Source organism: Gymnoscopelus microlampas, assembly GCF_963454915.1.
Source record: "Gymnoscopelus microlampas genome assembly, chromosome: 22".
Classification (NCBI taxonomy): Eukaryota; Metazoa; Chordata; class Actinopteri; order Myctophiformes; family Myctophidae; genus Gymnoscopelus; species Gymnoscopelus microlampas.
Window position 1 is genome coordinate 20,014,027 of NC_139959.1, and position 18,085 is coordinate 20,032,111.

Here is an 18,085-nt window from a genome sequence, read left to right on the forward strand (position 1 = left end):
TGTGTGTCATTGGAGACTATGACAACTCTCTTGCACTGTTTCACATGAACAGCCCACTCCACATGCACCACCATGGGGCGGCAGTGGCTCAGGGGTAGAGTGGCCGGGTAGAGTGAACTGGAAACCGCAAGGTTCCTAGTTCGATCCCGGGCTCCCCCAGAGTTAGTGTCGAAGTGTCCTTGAGCAAGACATTGAACCCCTAATTTCTCTGAGCAGTTTGGTGCCTTGCATGGTTTCCTCCGCCATCGGTGTGTGAATGGGTGAATGTAATGTACAATCTATGTAAAGCGCTTTGGATAAAAACGCTATATAAATGCACCATTTAGCATTTACCACCAGCCTGTCAGCCTCAGCACCAATGGCTGTCCTGGAACCTATGGCCTGCAAGTGTGTACGGACCTGCAAGCTTCCAGACTGTTCCTGCCTTGCCAACAAATTAAAGTGCACAAAAATGTGTAAGCTACAAACCTGCAGCAATCAGAAGGAAGAGGAGGAAGATGAAGTGGAACTGATTGATTATGATGATGATAATGATGACGATGACGAATACTGAAGAATTGATATTGGTATGACAGTTATGATGATGATGATGATGATGATGATGATCATTGATTAAAGTACCTCTCAAGCCTACTCCATAAACCGACTCTGTCACGGACCCTGTGGTCCACAGACTTGGACCTCCTCTCTGTCCCTAAGGCAAACAAGTGAACCATGTTCTGAACCTTGTTCTGAAGGCTCTGTCGGGGACAGAGCCTTCAGTGTGGCAGCCCCCACCCTGTGGAACTCTCTCCCAATAGGGATTGGTCATGCTCCTGCTCCATGCTCATGCAACACTGGACTCTTAAGGCTGTGTGTCTTGAAAAGACACCTATTCTCTCAGGCTTATGGCATATAGTTGTTTGTTTTTTTGTTAGTTTGGCTGTTGGTTGTTCATTGTTTTTGAAAGGCGCCATATACATTCAAGCTACTATTATTATTGTCTCCGCCAGGAGAGTTTGTTTTCACTTTCTGAAACTGGGACTAACATTGGTCAAGCCTCACGTGACACGTGACAATACGGTGAAATAGTGTGATCTGATTGGCTAGTGACGTATAGCGGCCTATAAATACATGTGTCCCTTTGAAAGAGTCTGTGCCTCTTTCAAAGTGAGGTAAGACAGGAATAATCACGAAATGGCTGAGAAATGGCGGATACTGTAACAATTGGATAGGACACTTACACAGACAGGACGGATAGGACACTTACATAGACAGGACGGATAGGACACTTATACAGACAGGACGGATAGGACACTTATACAGACAGGACGGATAGGACGCTTATACAGACAGGACGGATAGGACAGTTATACAGACGGATAGGACACTTGTGTCATGTTACTATGACACAGTAACATGTTCTATTTTTTGTAAGAATTAGAACATAAGAATTAGAACATTCCCAACATTCCCAACACAAGTCTTCTGGCGGAGACTTGTGCTCCGAGGAGCACTTTTTCTAGTTATTATTTTATTATTATTAAAGTGAATGAAAGAGAGAAAATTATTCCCCCCCCCCCCCCCCCCCTCTGTATCACATGTTCTGTTCAAAAAAAGTGGCACGCTTTCTTCATTATTTGAATATATGGTTGGTGTCTTTGAAGACTGATAACTGTGACTAATCTACCACTTGGGAAAGGCTATCATACCTTCTTCATACCAGTAACCTGTAAACTGATTGTATGACATTCTGTATAGTAGTGTGTATATCTGTCTGTCTCTTATATGTCAACATGATTTGTGTGCATGGGGATCTCATCTTAAACAAGCTAAGTGCTTAATGAGCTATCCAGTTTAGTAGACCTTGTATTGCGAATTTGTACTTCCATGTACTGTTATGTACTGCCATGTACTGTTCTCATGTCTTACTAAATAAAGTACATCAATCAATCAATCAATCATGATCAAATATCATCTAGGGATATAGACCTATTCAAAATACAAAACTAGATTTTGCAAAATGTTGCACTTGAGTGACCCGGATTAGTGAAAATGCTGTTCACATCATACGTGAAGTGTTGTGAGCTTGTAGACATGCCATTTGCTGAATGTTTGCCCCAGAATAGGCATGCTAGGGTTCATGTGGTTAAATAAGTGAATGTAAGAGATTGAATAATGTTTTTTTCCCTCTGTATGACATGTTCTATTCAAAAAAGGTTAGGCGATTTTTTCATTCTTTGGATCTATGGTTGGTGTCATTGAAGGCTGATAACTAGGACTAAGCTACTACTTGGGAAGGGTTATCATGTTGAAATATTATCTAGGGATATAGACCTTTTCAAAATACCAAACTAGAATTTGCCACCTTGAGTGTCCCTGATTAGTGAAAATTCTGACCTGGGCCCATGGACTATTTGTCTGTTTCTTCCTCAGAATCAATTAACTAGATCGATGGTTTTCAAAATGTTTGTGACCAAGGCATACCAATGAGCCAGTAAACATCTCAAGGCACTCAAGTATTCATAGCGAAAATAGGCAATCTAAAACATGTCACATTAAAGATCTGCTATTTTCACTATTTTGCCTTAACTAAAAAATGGCTTACAAATGTTATACCAACTATAAATGAGTGGATTGATTTAATCTATAATATATTTGTTATGGAGAGAATTACATTCAGCTTTAGAGGTCGGACTGAAATCTTTGTGGACAACTGGTTAAATGGCTTACTTATGTCTCTACATTAAGACCAGATTTTATTTGAATTCAGTTAATTTAATTTTCTTTATTTTCTTTGATTGACCATAATGAACAAGGTGTATGTTGGATTTGTCCCATTAATGGACATTTTGTTTTCTATTTTCTGAAATGTGACCAAGTGTATGGATTATGCCTATGCATAGTAGTCAATAAGTGACCAAGTAGAAGAGAGACAGTTTCCTCCCCTTATATGTTTGTAATTGTATGTTTTGTATGTTCGGTTTGTTTGTTGTTAATGTGTTAGTCTTTTCTTTTCTGTGAATGTTTGTTTTCATGTTCTGAAAAATCCAATAAAAAGTAAATGGAAAAAAAAAAGAAATGGCAGGAGAGAGAGAGATGGGGAATGACATGCAGCAAATGGCCTTGGGTCGAAATCGAACCCGGACAGCTGCGCGAAGACTTAACGGTATTAATGGTATGCACTCTGCCAGGTGAGTCACTGGGCCGACCCTAAAATATACTTTTCTTTAGAGTGTAGAAGTTTGTGTGTGTGTGTGTGTGTGTGTGTCCACACACGCGTGTGTGTGTGTGTGTGTGTGTGTGTGTGTGTGTGTGTGTGTGTGTGTGTGTGTGTGTGTGTGTGTGTGTGTGTGTGTGTGTGTGTGTGTGTGTGTGTGTGTGTGTGTGCCGTGGTGGTGTATGTATGCAGGGCCATGCAGAGTCCAGATAGATATCAAACAATAGACCATCATCAATCTCTGTCACGGTCACCAAGGACTGGACAGCACGGTAGGTCAAAGGGTCTTTGGTGTGTGTGTGTGTGTGTGTGTGTGTGTGTGTGTGTGTGTGTGTGTGTGTGTGTGTGTCTACGGCAGTAGACGACATTATGTACCTATGTGTGAGGATTATGATATAAATGAAATGTCTGGGAAGCGCAGCAGCACTTATATGTCCATTGTTATCATTACATTGTGTCATTGTTATACATTTATTTTCTGTCTTAAAATAATAATAATAATAATAATATAATATATCATATACAGTTCTCAGTAGAACAGATAACTCTATCTATCTATCTATCTATCTATCTTGGTGGAAGAAGTCCTGAAATGTTTTACGTAATAGTATCAATACCACAAAGCAGAAATATAAAAAAAATAATAATGAAAAAAAGTAAAAGCACTCATTACGTGGAATGTCCCATTTCACAAGTTTTCACATGTATAAAAATCTTTTGAAAATAGCAGATCTACAGTAGGCCTATATAGCAGGTCGGGCGACGGGCGGTTTGTATAGGTAATAATGCGTCCTTTGCATTCAGGACTGCAGACTCGCTTCCCATTTTCTGCTGCAGTCTGAAAACTCACCTTTTCAAACTGCACCCCACTGGGATGTGCACAGGGGCCCCTCCTCATGTTCCCTTTTTGAAAGAGTCATGTGTGTGTGTGAGATAAAAATGGGCTACTTGCAATTAAGCGGCGATTCTTGACATATTAAACAGTCATTAAATGGTTAGCCTTCTGCTCTGAAATGTATAATTTCATTCAGTCTCTATGCAGGAGTGGGGTGGGGGGGTTCATAAATCATACCCCGCCAGTTGTTAAATGGCGGGGTATGAACCTTAACAAGCAAAAGTTGAAATAAGTGAAACAGCTAAATGTAAAGCGAAATTATTATCTAATTTCAGTGGCATTTCAAGATGTGCCTGTGTTATCCAGCTGTTTCAATCAACTGTCACTCCATTGAAGAGCAACAGACTGTTTTGTTTACAGCATAGATTGCAGTCACACAACTCAGTGTTACCACCGTGGGCGGGGCCACCATGGGCGGGGCGTGGCAGCCCTCCCAGCCAATGGCAGCGCATCTGTCTCTCCCCACTGACTCAGCCACCACAAGGCACACTATCAGTGTTGCCAAGTCTACTTATTATAAGTAACATTGGGCTTGTTTTTAAAGTTGCTTCTAAATATTGGAAGTTGCGGGTTGCATTTTTTGGGGATTTTTTTTTCTTCTAACGTGGAGCTACTTATTTGGGTTTGCTGAAGTTTAACCACTTTAACCCTATATACACCGGCTATTTGAAAACTCTATAGAAAAATCTGGGATGTTTTTTGAAACATTTTACAACACAAATCTTGGCACAATTTTTTTTCAGATGAAGGTGCGTTTAAAAAAAGGAAATGGCGGTCGGAGAACCACTGGTTTAATTAATAACATTAGACAATTAAATCTCTGGGCTTGTTTTCATAGAGATGGTTGCTTGTTACTCTCACACAATCTGGCAACACTGCACACTACCACCACCACAGACAAGTTGAGAGAGAGAGAGAGAGAGAAACACACAGAGAAAGAGAGAAAAACAGAGAGAGAGACATACAGACAGATGGAGAGAGAGGGGCAGAGAGCGAGCAAGTGAAACACACAGAGAGAGAGAGAGAGAGAGAGAGAGAGAGAGAGAGAGAGAGAGAGAGAGAGAGAGAGAGAGAGAGAGAGAGAGAGAGAGAGAGAGAGAGAGAGAGAGAGAGAGAGAGAGGTCCAGCCAGTGTGTAACAACCGTAGTAGTGTGACAGTGGACTAACAACCGAGAGAAAAAAGCCACGATGGATGCGTTACCGTGTTGCCTCGCGCTGCTCGCGCTCTTATTCGGAACGAGGATACATGAAACTAACGGTAAGAGAAAGAAGAACCTTCCATGTTTGTTTGTGCCTTTCCGTTCTGTGGTTTGTTGTGTGTGTGAAGTTAAAAAGCAGCGGTTCGAGCCCCTCCTCTCCTCTCCTCCTCTTTGTTTCATTCCTCTCTCTCCAGGCACACAAACCCTGTCTCTCTCTCAAAGATGGCGCAGGTCGGTCGCTGTCCGGGTCCGCCGAGCCGTGCGTTATAGCAGTGGGTTCTCGAACGTTTTAATTTCAAGACCCCCCAACATAACTCTGAGAGTGTACAAAATGGAACCAAATGGACCCGTACGGGGCCATTTGGTTCCATGTTGTACACTCTCGGACTTACAGACCCTTCGGGGTCCATTTGGAACCAAATGGACCCAGAGAGTCTCTGGACCCCACTTTTAGGACCACTGCGTTACAGGACAGGAACTCCTGTCTGAGGCAACTAGCAGTCAGAGCAACAAAACAAGAAAAAAAGAGGGCTTGAAAAAACATCTCGAAGGTCCCGTGTGGCCAACGGGGCAAGTGGGGCTGTTGTCATGGCCATTTGCACTTTTTTGGGGGGAGGTTGGAGGAGTCAAACACATCCAACACCCCTCCCTCCCTCTTGAGTAAATCAAAGTTTTAGTCAGCATCCTGCTGCTGTTTGCTTTGAGTTATTCATTAATTTACCTCTCAGTTTGAACCCCTTTCTTGGACGGGAATGGAAGTCACACACACCAACTTGCCCTCCGGGGCTGAATGTTTCTCATTCTTTCATAGTCTTCCTGTCTGTGTCCGGGGCTCTACCCGTTATTTAAACCTAGCCCTTTTCAACTATTTCCTGTCTTGGGGCTGCTGCTGCTGTGCACGAAACTAGTGTACTTCTGCAAAAAAACCCATCAAAACCGTCAGCTGAGCTGAACAAGTTTTTTCCCCCACTGGTTGAAGTTTATTATTTTCTCTTCTTTCTGCCCCCTCACCAATTCTTGTGGCGTGGCCCAGTGTGTCTGTCTGTCTGACTGTCTGTCAGTTCTCCATGCAAGCTGTTAAAAACACATTCTTATAGTCTAAACAGCCTTCCCTTTCCTTCTCGGTGGGGTCAGTTGTTATTTTCCATACTACAGCTCCATGGCTGTAGCACGCTGCCCCGTGCTGCTCGCTGGCTAGTACTAGTACCACGGCTAGCTTATTTCCTAGCGCCCGTTACTTTTAAACCCAGCTAAATGTCTACTGATGTTTGATATTTAATTTGCAAACCCCTGGCTGCATCATGTGGTTGTTTAATAGCACGCACACACACACACACACACACACACACACACACACACACACACACACACACACACACACACACACACACACACACACACACACACACACACACTGGAAGGAAGCTGTTCTGTTCTTGACACATTGGCCAGCCGCAAACACAGAACTGTACTCGTTGGCAAAAATGAATGATTTGATTTTATGCTCATCATTTATTTGCACGTGTGTCCAATGTCCATGCGCGTCCTCATGTCCATCCCCTCGTGTTTGCAGTGATTTGACGTTCTCCACACAGTAGCCCTAAGGGAAGCTGTGGTCTTTCTTTGTCTCGGGCTGCAGGCAGCATGTGATGTGGTTGTGCGAGGAAAAAAAAAGACAGTGCCCCCCCCCCCTTTAAACCATGAAATAATAAGCCCCGGTTTGATATTATCTGATAATTTATGGTCTGTCTTATGTTGGTTTGTGTGGGGGATTGCTTCGTTTGTGTGTGATGTGTTGAACACTGCCTTTTTTAATCTAAGCATCCTTTAGTGCTGCTGCACATGAGGAGAGGAGAGGTGTGGTGTGATGTACAGACATCTACCAACCCCATGCTTGTCTATACACACACACACACACACAGCCCTGTGTCCTCACGTAAACCATCCCTGTGCTAACGCCTCTAAATTCTTTGTTGTTGGCTCTGGGGCAAGGCAGATCATCATTATTAATATTATTATTATTATTATTATTATTATTACCCTTATTATGTCCAGCAGTAGGGTTTTTGTGCTCTGTGTTTGTGGTATGGTGTGGGTTTGTGGTATGGTTATGAGTAGCATTAATGTTTACTTCAGAAAGAGAACCGATACCATTTTCATGTGGCAAAAAAAAACTGTACACGTTTGTGCTTTGCGCTTTTGCATGCGTGTGTGTTTGATTGGTACACGTAAGAATCTCATTGTGCGTCTTTATGTGAGACGGAGCAAGCTTGAAGTGAATATGCTGGTTAAAGGTTCAATTCCGACACCTCCACAGTGACACACACACACACACACACACACATACACACATACACACATACACACATACACACTGAGACTCTGAGCTACGGCTTGGTAAATAAGGAAATGAGGGTTTTCATTTGTCATCTGGGCTGCTATTATAATGTAATTAAAGTAATACCATGCTGATAATTCTTCTGTGCTGATTTATGGGTATGGCTTCATTTTCTCATTCAGCCTAGTTGGCTTTGGTGGAACTGCTATCATTGAAGTTTGGGGTCTGAGGTTATCAGCCCCCCATAGTAATAAGGCTACCACCTACAGTGTTACAACATGGTAACACTTACATGAGCACCTATTTTCATTCTGGGGATATTGCAAAGAAAATATCCAGACATTCCACTTCGTTCAGATGTAGGTGCGTTGGATGGTGACAAATGAAGCAATCATGAACAAAAATCTTGCACTCTGCTCTTGCCCAGAAGCATTAGTTTTTTTCAAATTGACATGACGTTTCGGTCCCTCTGGACCTTCATCAAGAGAGTCTTACACCATTGATACCAACATCATCTTATATATATATGCATGCACCCCTTCTATGTTCACAGGTGTGAGACTATCACTCCTCTGTAGGAGTGTCTCAGACAGTGATTGTCTGTTGACTGTGTGGGACTAATCACCCTAACCAGACAATTCCAGACATGGACATGATTACGTGACATCATGACCTACATACCCAATGTCAACACAACCGCATAGTATACATTTACATTATTTACAGAAATGCACAACTAAGAAATGTGAACATCGGCTTTGCAGCTTTCATAAATCATCCCAACATGTGCATAGTGTACAAAGTGTATCTTAGATGCACCACCTTGCTACTTCATTTAAATTTCCATTCTGGGGATATACCTGATATACTGCAGCTAGAATTGGCATTTATGTTGTCGTTTTATATCTTAATTCACAACACTTAGGAATGGGAAAAGAAATATTAAAACATTTGCATTGCTTGCATATTCTTACTTTGTAGATCTGCGTCCCTCCAATGCAATGTGATACATTTTAGGGTTTTCTCCTTTCTTCAAACACACAACGCAAACAAAACTAATACATGTTGAATTTCATCTTGAGGAATTTACAGCTAAGCACAATGACATACGGGAAAATGACCGTAGCGACAAATTGAAAAGTGCTGCGTGATCAGTTCAGTCAGTTGTGACGTCAATTTTGAATTAATAAGGTGTTTTGTTATACATTGCCTAAGTGTGATTTACATTGCAATTGGAATTGTTCTGAATCGGATAAATCCACACGTTAATGTTCAGCGTGACGTTAATTGAATCATCATTTAGAAATGAGATCACATACGCACAAATTGAAATGTTATGATTCGTGCAGCACTAGCCCTTACCCTAATGTTGTTTTTTTGTGCTTATCTAGGTTCAACTTATCAATGGCAATCCCGACTAAGACTAACACTTCTAGAAAGCATACCGAAATCAGTAATCAATCGGGGTTATTGTCTCTGAGCTGCATATAATATATACTGTAATATATCACCACTAGTCACCTAGGTTTTAGGCAGAAATGCATAAGCTCAGCTGATGCTGTGTGAGGGTAATGTGTGTCTTCTAGCTAAACTCAGCCTGTTGCCTAGTCTCCCTCTCTGTCTTAAATCTCATTCATCCGTTCTCCTGAGTCTTTCACTTCTTGCCGTCCCCCTAGGCCTTGTACATTTGTCCATTTTAGATGGAGCAGGCTGTATAAAGGATGTGCAGCTTAGTACCCTACAGAGGTGTAAGAAATTACACCAGAGTATTGTGTCATATATATATATATACAGGTATAAGTTTCCATGTGTTCATGGCTTCATTTTGTTTTGCGTTTAAACTAGTCTGACCGCTAGTAACAGTGTTGTATCTTCAGACATTTGACTCATACTCTATTTGGCTTTGCCTTTTTTTCAAGCGACACCATCGTATGACTCAGGTTTTAATCTGTTCTGATGTGCTTCTCTTAAATCAGCCTATACTGTACGTATACCTGATCAGCTGCAGCATGAATGTATTCTGTGTTTATGCAGCCAAGTACCTAACCATTATATTTCTACTTCTGACAAGGACAGGCAAGCGGAACATACATTTTAAAAATACTAATATTCATAGCAGTCATATCAGATTGGGATTTTAATGTCAATATTCAACAGTTTGTTTTATATATAATATAGGTCTTTATGACAATAGTAGGCTACAATTGCAAGCCTTTCAGTGTTGATTTAGAACACGTTACATAGTCGAGTGCAGCAGAGCCATAGACTAGTAATATTTTTGACCACGTGCGGACCACGTCATCACGCTCAAGTCACTATGACTCAGCTATAACCATATAAGGAGTTCCCAATGCAGGCAGCTATGCCCAAATATGGAGTCTGTTGACTAACCTCAATGTGTCGTCATGGCATCTGATGAAAACAAATAAGTCAGCTCCATATATGGGCACAAAAGCCCCCTTTTGTGCCCATATATGGAGCTGACGTATTTGTTTGCTGTTTTGCTGTTTTTTTGTGAGAAGAAAAAAAAGCAGGAAATCAAAGAAAGACAACAAGGTGTCTACATATTTACACATAGGATATCCATCCGAACATTATGAACACAAGGAATTAGCAATAAGGTCTATGAGCATAGCAGCTGGTATATACTATTCATAATATAGACATTAAGGTGCAAGAAGGGTATCAGTGCGTTGTCAAGTTTAACCACATAGTCCACAAAAAATTGCTTTTACTGGTATAATTCACAGGTAGGTCTATGAGGAAAGCAAAAGTCCAAGGCCAGCCTGATGACATGCGGTAGTCATGCCTTGTAGGTAATCTGGCCCTTGATACTACGGTAGGCTCGCCTTGCCCGGCCGCGGTCGTTGTAGGGGTTTGTGGCTGGGGTGGTGCCTGTCATTGATGATGCGTTGAGCTACGACTACGCACTTCTTCTTGTACAGTTCCTGGAGCGAGTGGAGCTCCCCTCCCAATATGCATTCTGCTGACCGCACCACCTGCTGTAGGTTTTTCTTTTCTCGGGCAGTGCAGTTTCCATACCAGGCTGTAACACAGACTGACAGGACACTTTCAATGGAGCTGTTATGGTACAATCTGAAGATGCGGGGCCTAACTCCCGCGAATCCAGTATAGTTGCTGCTCGGCCTTTTTCCTCATGTGCGTTGGTGTGTATCTCACTTGAGATCCTCCTCTGTGTACTCCTAGGAACTTGAACTCGCTGACCCTTTCCACTGCAGCGCCATTGATGCGTTCCACCAAAAAGTCGGTGGATCAGTTTTGACGGTATCAAAACTGACACAGGTCAAGGCAGGTAGTGTGGAGCAGATGTATTCTCTCACCAGCTTCTCAAAGCGTGAGAGTGACAGGTCTCCAGTTATTCAGACATGTCACCTTGGATTTCTTGGTGATGGACACAATGGTGGACATTTTGAAGCCTGCTGGGACCGCAGCCTGCAAGACTAGCTTGCTAGACTCTTAATTTTGTATAAAGTGTACTACATTTTTTCAAACCTGTGCCGCAAATCCTGTCAAGGACGGCTGATTTTCATAATAGAGAGATTTGTATCCTTGCATTCCGGCTTCAATGCATACGTGGGCTGCCATTCACTGCATGGCTAAAGCTAAGGAAGCACTAAGCAGAGGTCCTACTTTCCTCTCCAGGGACAAACTGGCTTACTCAATACATCACTCAATGTCTCTGCAAAAAGATTTGCACCGCTCTCTGCTTAATGGAGAGCATCTGTCACCAGGGTACTAATTTTAAATGAACATATAGCCTAGGCAAGTGGTTCTCAACCTGGGGGTCGCCAAATAATTTGGAGGGGCTCGTCAGATACCTTTATGAATGTGCAAAAAATATAATATTTTTAAAGAAATAAAATATATATATTTTTCAATTAAAACAACGTTCATAATTTTCTGTTTTCTTGGTTAATATTTCAGTAAAAGCACAATCAAGAATATTTAATTAGTAGGCAACATTTTTCAGAGGAGAGCGAGAGAGAGAGAGAGAGAGAGTGTGTGTGTGCGTGCCTCTGTGTGTGTGTGTTTGTGTGTGTGTGTGTGTGTGTGTGTGTGTGTGCACGCACAGCAAGGCTACATAGGCATTCAAGACCAGTCTCTTAAGCAGACAAGGAAATTGCTTTATTTCTCCCAAGCCTGCATTTAAATGTGTCAAGTAAGTTTGTTGTTCCTGCAGCTGAAAGGCACCTGCGGAATCTTTCAAGTCATGAAACACCCCTATGTCCATCTGAGCGGCCATTTTGGTTTCTTTCCTTCATTCATACTAGGAAATACCTGTGTGGCGTTTGTTTTTCCGCTGCTGTGCTTTGGTCAGTGTTGTAATGAGGGGGCTAGGGGTGGTAGGGGGGTGAAGGAATGTTAGGCATGTGGTTGATCCTGGACAGCCTGTTGTCCCAGACCAAGGAAGCACAACTAATTTGAGTAGTTGTTGCTGTGCCAGTATGGCCACTAGGATTCATAGGCACTGATGCATTTATGAACCCCCCCCTCTCCGCACTCCCCAGGGCTTCATAATTATGGAGGGGTGTGTGTGTATTATTGTTGGGTTTGGGGTCAGTTGAACATGTTTTGCTATTGATCGTTGCTTTGAAAGATAGAAAGAGTCCACACATGCAGGTAAAGAAAAGACACCACACACGTGATTGGTTAATTAATTCCTGTCAGACTTGCGTTGCTCTGAATTAAAGCCATGAGGTGCATTATCAGGAATGCTGAGATGATTTGTCAGGCTCACAAATGTTGGTAAGGCCCCCTGGGAAATGTCTCATTTTAGGTGCTGTGTAGGGCTGTCACGATTATGAAATTTTACTTGGCGATTAATTGTCACATAAATAATTGCGATTGACGATTTAATTGTGTTTTTGTCGTTTAACCCATTAAGACCTGAGGCTGATTCTACGAATGTCTTCTAAATCCCAACAGTATTTTGAAAAAACGCATGTTTCTATATCAGTGGTGCTCAAACTTTTTCATGTCAATGACCCCCAAAATTATATTTATTTGGCTGCCGACCCCCATCTCAAAATATTTTGGGCGGGCGGTTGCCCGTGGGGAGGGGTGACGCGCGAGGGGGAACCGCACCTGCAATAACCCCACGTTTGCAACTATTTTCGCCTGCGCCCTTCACCGGGTATGGTCTATTTTCATAATTTTCCAAAAATGCCAGATCTACAAGCTCGTAGCGCGCCACTCGGTGCTGCGCTATGAGCTTGTATATCTGCTTTTTTAATAGCCAAAGTGTAAAATAATGCTTTTTAGCTCAAATCAAAAAGTGACACAGATGCGTTCCATGTCTTAATGGGTTAACACTAGAACATACTGTTTGAATAAAAAATGTATTTCTGTTTGGCTTTTAGGCTTTGAAGTATGCACAGTGCAGATATGACAAAATAACCTAAATGTACAAAGAAATTGACTGACATATTTAATAAGTTTATACTTGAAAAAAGAAGTGGAAATAGCCAATCCACAAGCTCACAACGTGTTGCATTACGATTATCTCAAACAACTTTGATTAGGCGATCATGTAATTATTGTGACAGGCCTAGTGCTGTGCTACAGTTCCCGTATTACTCCCCACCAACTTGTGTGGGGTGCAATTCTGTATTTTCGGCCGACCACTCTCGCTCCCCTTTCTGAAGTGCTTCAGAGTAACAGCATATCATTATGTATTTAAGTGCATGCTACTTGGCTGCAAACGCAGTAAACTATTGGTGAAAATGGTTCTGCAGTTAGTGTTAATGTCCGTACACACCGGGGGCGTTTATTTTGTGTGTACCAGTACTGTAACATTACTTGTTAGTCAACATTTATTTTGTCCTATTTTCTTGATGCTAAAACATGTTTTAATGTGGTATTTGTGATTTCGCAATTGATGTGTACTTCAATTTTGAGTATTAAATTAACATTAGAAAGAACACGTCTGATTAAGTTTTGCTGGTGTCAAGAGGCTGAGTGAAAAAATAATTAAGAATTTGTAATGCATTTATTGTCAAAGCTCAGAACTTTTTTTTACTGAAGTTTGAGATGGTTGAAAAAGTGCACTCAGTAGAGTCAGTATTGAAAACTTTGCTTGGTTTCACACCAAGGGACCTGATACACTCCAAATAAACCTAAATCTCAGTTGTCAGAGTTGGCGCATACAGCGATCCACTTGAGAATCGCACCTTTTACAGCAATTTAGCATTGGCCTGCTTTTCAACACTTATTTTCCAGAGGATAAGGCTCCAGTCATTTTCCTGCTTTTCTGTCCAGCGATTTGGGCACCTCCTTCTGGCTGGGCCCCGCTCTCGCTGTGCATTTGGCAAAGGTTGGGTTAGACATTACTGACCCAGAGTGGTTTATGCTGTTCTCTGCAGACCTCAAACCAAGATTCTAATGATAACCCCCACTCTCCCTGTGCGTTTCTCACTCTCACATATTCTCTTTGTCTCTTTCTGTCCTTTCCCCTGTCATTCTTACTCTCTTTCTTTCCCACTCTTCCTTCTTCATTCACTTGCTCAGTCTTTCATAATATAATTGATTCACAAAGCCGAAGCTGAAAAGCAGAGGGAACAGCTAATTGGTGCTGGAAGGACCACAGTGGTGAAAAGTTGACTGTCTATTGACTTCATGACCAGGAGTTTAGAGCGACAGCCAAGGAGAGTGCATAACCCGTGTTACATGCAGGCCTGCTCCTAAAATAATCTCCTGTTGTACACCAAGTAGCTAGATGGCTAGCATGCAGTCTGGTGCAGTGCCATTGTGACACATTGTGTACAAATTAAATTGTGTAATCTAATTTGGTTACACAAATATCTATTTGTCACTCTATTATCTTCCGCTCTCTCTCTGTGCTTTTTTCCATGGTGCAGCTGGGGGCATCAGCAAATTTAGTTCAGGGAGGCATAGCATTCATCCAATGCTATCTTGCTATACAAAATCACGACCCACAGGTTGAGAGCCACTGTTGTAGACAACCTCATGTCTCTTCCGATACACATGTGGTCACTCACCAGCGACTTCTTTTCACCTGATAACAGCGTGGGATTTTACCAGGAGAGCATAACGCAAATGGAGGATTGCATAATCTCCTCCAAATACCATCCCCGGCCAACGAGTAGGGCACATTCCCCTGTCGTTTTCCAACCAGAAGGTCCCGGCCGAGGTGGAGGCGATGATGTTGCCTCAGAGCTTGGACTCTGTGGGGGTGGGAAAGCATTTACCTTATCTGATGTATCTTTGACAGAACTTGTAAACATATCGATTTTTAAGGCACATTAGCTGGCAAACGTTGCTTGTATACTCTGCTTGTCGCACATAACAGTGTCTCGCTGTTTACATTTTAAAATGCACTGTGCAGAGGGTTATAACTACTGAATTCTTATAAGATGGGAAGCTGCCAAATTTACAAGTGGCAATTTTCAAATTTGCATTTCGAGCTGAATGCACAGTGCATGGCTAATTTTTTTTTTTTTTTTTTGCATTGAACACTGAAACAATGACTATAGATTTGACTTCTGTTTGGTTTCTTTATTTGCTTCATAATCAGAAATTGCACAGGGCAGATATGACAAATAACTTAAATATACAAAGACATTACATAATACTTTTATACTTTAAAAAAAACATAAAGATAGCAGAACTACAAGCTTACAACACATCACGAAAGCTATTTTATTGGAAAATGTTTGAAATTAATCGACGAATGTTTGTGTGTGTGTGGAGGGGTAATAATTGGGGGGGGGGGGGTAATAATTGTGACAGGCCTAGCCTATTGCATTTACCCCCTAAATAACTTAACTACAATATTATAAGGTAAGATTTTACAATTCCCAAGCTTAACTTTCAAAAAAAAAAAAAAGTAACTTAAATTTATTGCTAAGTTTCTGACCCTTTGTGACTCTACCTCTAACTTATCCCTGCCCCCAATCTCTCACCAAACTATGTACAGGTTGTTTTTCAAAACCACTTTAACAACGCTATGGCAACCAGGCTGTGGATGAGCAGGTTGTATATCATTATTGGAAAGCGAAAGTGAGCACAGCTACATAGTTTTAAAGTACACCAGCTTCACCTTTATATCTGGAGGATTTTGAGGCACCGCATCAAGTAAACTGTAGCCATGTGAATCAAGGGTTCCCGAGCCATGTGGTCCATAGTCAGGAGCTTATCTCCTGTTTCTGTAGCGTGAGGCAGCTTGATGTACAAGCACACCCTGGACATGACGCCAGTATGTTGCAGGGACTTACCCCCAATCCACCCTTTGATGCCTCGTGCCAAGCAGGGAGGCAGTGGGTTCCATTTTACAGTGTTCTGCTTTTGTATGATTTGGACTGTGATTGAACACCAACTTCCCAGTCTCAGGAAGGACACTATAACCACTAGTCCACTGAGCTGGTGTTACACATCGACTGGTTAAGCTGGAATGCACTCTACTCCCTTAATATTCTATGATCCCGAATGGATCCCGCACCTATAACTTATTGGGGTGTGTGACGGTTCCCTGTAGTAGGCCTATGTGTAGTTTGCTATATGTATTTCACCTTGATGTTTCACTTATGTGGTTATGAGTACAGTTGTGCATTTGCTCTGCCCTTCTAATTTTGTGTTTCTCATTGGTTCCCAGGACTTGGGGAGCAGTGTGTGATCAGGCTAATTGGGGAGCACTTGGGCCTGAGTGCTCACGCCCCTTTAAAAAGCCTGCTCCCCAGTCCTTTGGCAGATGCTTGATTTTTGCATCTCACCCACATGCACTCCTTCCAACTCATGCATACACGACGCATTACACCACTGACCGTACTGAGTTTGTTTATTTGGTTTTGATCATTTAATAAATACTAATTTACTTTTTGAACTGCGTCTCCCCCTGTTTTTTTTATTGTATGCCCTCAGGGTCATAACTGGCTGAGAGTGTGGCCATTGATTGTTGTAAATGTGTTGGCACATTTCAATGGATTCAAATCTAATCAGGGGTGACATGGCAGCATCTTTGTGCTGTGTGTGCATGTCCGAACGCGAAGAAGACCACCCCCCAGCCACCCTACTCAAAAGCAATTGTCATGGATTGGTGATGTCGATCGTGCAGGTGTAGCCTGTCAAACAGCATTAATATCTGAGTATTTGAGTGACACTTTCTACACTACACACATGCACCATGTCGGTACCTTGTGTGTGTGCTCCCAAAGGTTCATCATCCCCCACACACATGCCCCCCTCTCCCCCCCATATATGCACACACGCATCAGACACACCACCTCCAGGTAGACTATACAGTATGACTATTATAAAAGTGATTGATTTATTATAGTCTGAGTGACAGCAGTGGATTGGATTGTGTTAACCTGTAGCCTCAGGCTGTGATTATATGCTCCTGTTTCAGGCACAACTACACGGCTTCCACTAAGGACTGCAAACACAGGATTATGGTTATCTGCAGATGTGCATGGGCTTGTTCTTTAGACTTTATTTAGACTAGAAAGTCTAAATAAGGACGGGAATCATCAAATCAGGAAAATTGCAATGACGTGCTTGACACACAAGCATCACGTCAGCTACCCTCATGCTCCGTAGTATTTCAGTTCAGAATAGCATAGAATCGTGATCATTTCACTTCAGTAATGTTTGATGGTGGAAGGAAGAAGAAGCAGATGGGCAGAGATGAAAAGCAGTTATGACTGAGAGAAACGGCATCATTATCTCAGGGTTTCTCAGTGTCCAGCCATGTCTTGATTCTGTTGTAGGTTTAGTTTGATCTGTAGGAGAGCGTTTGAAAAGATTTACATACAAATGAAAGACACGATACACAGTGGCCACATCAAGTGTGTCTTTGTGAGTGGGTGAGGGGAATGCGCGTGTGGCAGCCTGGCAGGTGGAATTTCAAACCCTGGTTATGGGGGAATGGGGAGTTGAAAAGCAAGCTGTGGCATTCTAATGATGCATGCCTATTTCAATAAAAAGCTAGGGTGGATATTAGCTGTACTCTGGTAGAAGCAACCATTTTACAAATGCACATATAGCACAGTCTTAATTTTGACAGAAAATTCTGATTTAGTCTTAGTCTTTGGAATAACACACCATTTAGTTTTAGTCCTATATTAGTCATCTGAAATTGTTTAGTCTTAGTCTAGTCTTAGTCGACTAAATATCAAAATCTTAGTATTTTAGTCAATAAAATGAACACTGATATAGCATATGTCGTATAACTTTTTAGTTTACATCTCTAATCATCATTACGTGGAAGCAAAGAGTGGTTAACTAATAAATACACCCATTCGCCAAGACTAATTGTTGTGTTCTATGTGCAGATGAGCTAACCACCAAGTCACACTCCATTTTCAAACCTGCCAGGCCAAGAGATTAGGATGTTTTGTTTGGAAGGAGGTCCACATCTGTCACATTTGTTTATTTGCATGTTTCTGTGCGTGTATGTCAGCTCTGCTGCAACACAC

The 18,085-nt window shown here is 41.9% G+C and overlaps 1 protein-coding gene across 1 annotated transcript in view; it reads left to right on the top strand.

Moving 5' to 3' along the window:
* The first annotated feature begins 5,056 nt into the window (after positions 1-5,056).
* Positions 5,057-18,085, top strand: part of tgfbr1b (transforming growth factor, beta receptor 1 b) — a 102,038-nt gene continuing 89,009 nt past the window's right edge. Inside the window, exon 1 of the mRNA XM_084049024.1 lies at positions 5,057-5,352. Within this exon, the coding sequence (XP_083905150.1) occupies positions 5,283-5,352 (70 nt within the window). The 5' untranslated portion in view covers positions 5,057-5,282. The remainder of the gene's footprint in view (positions 5,353-18,085) is intronic.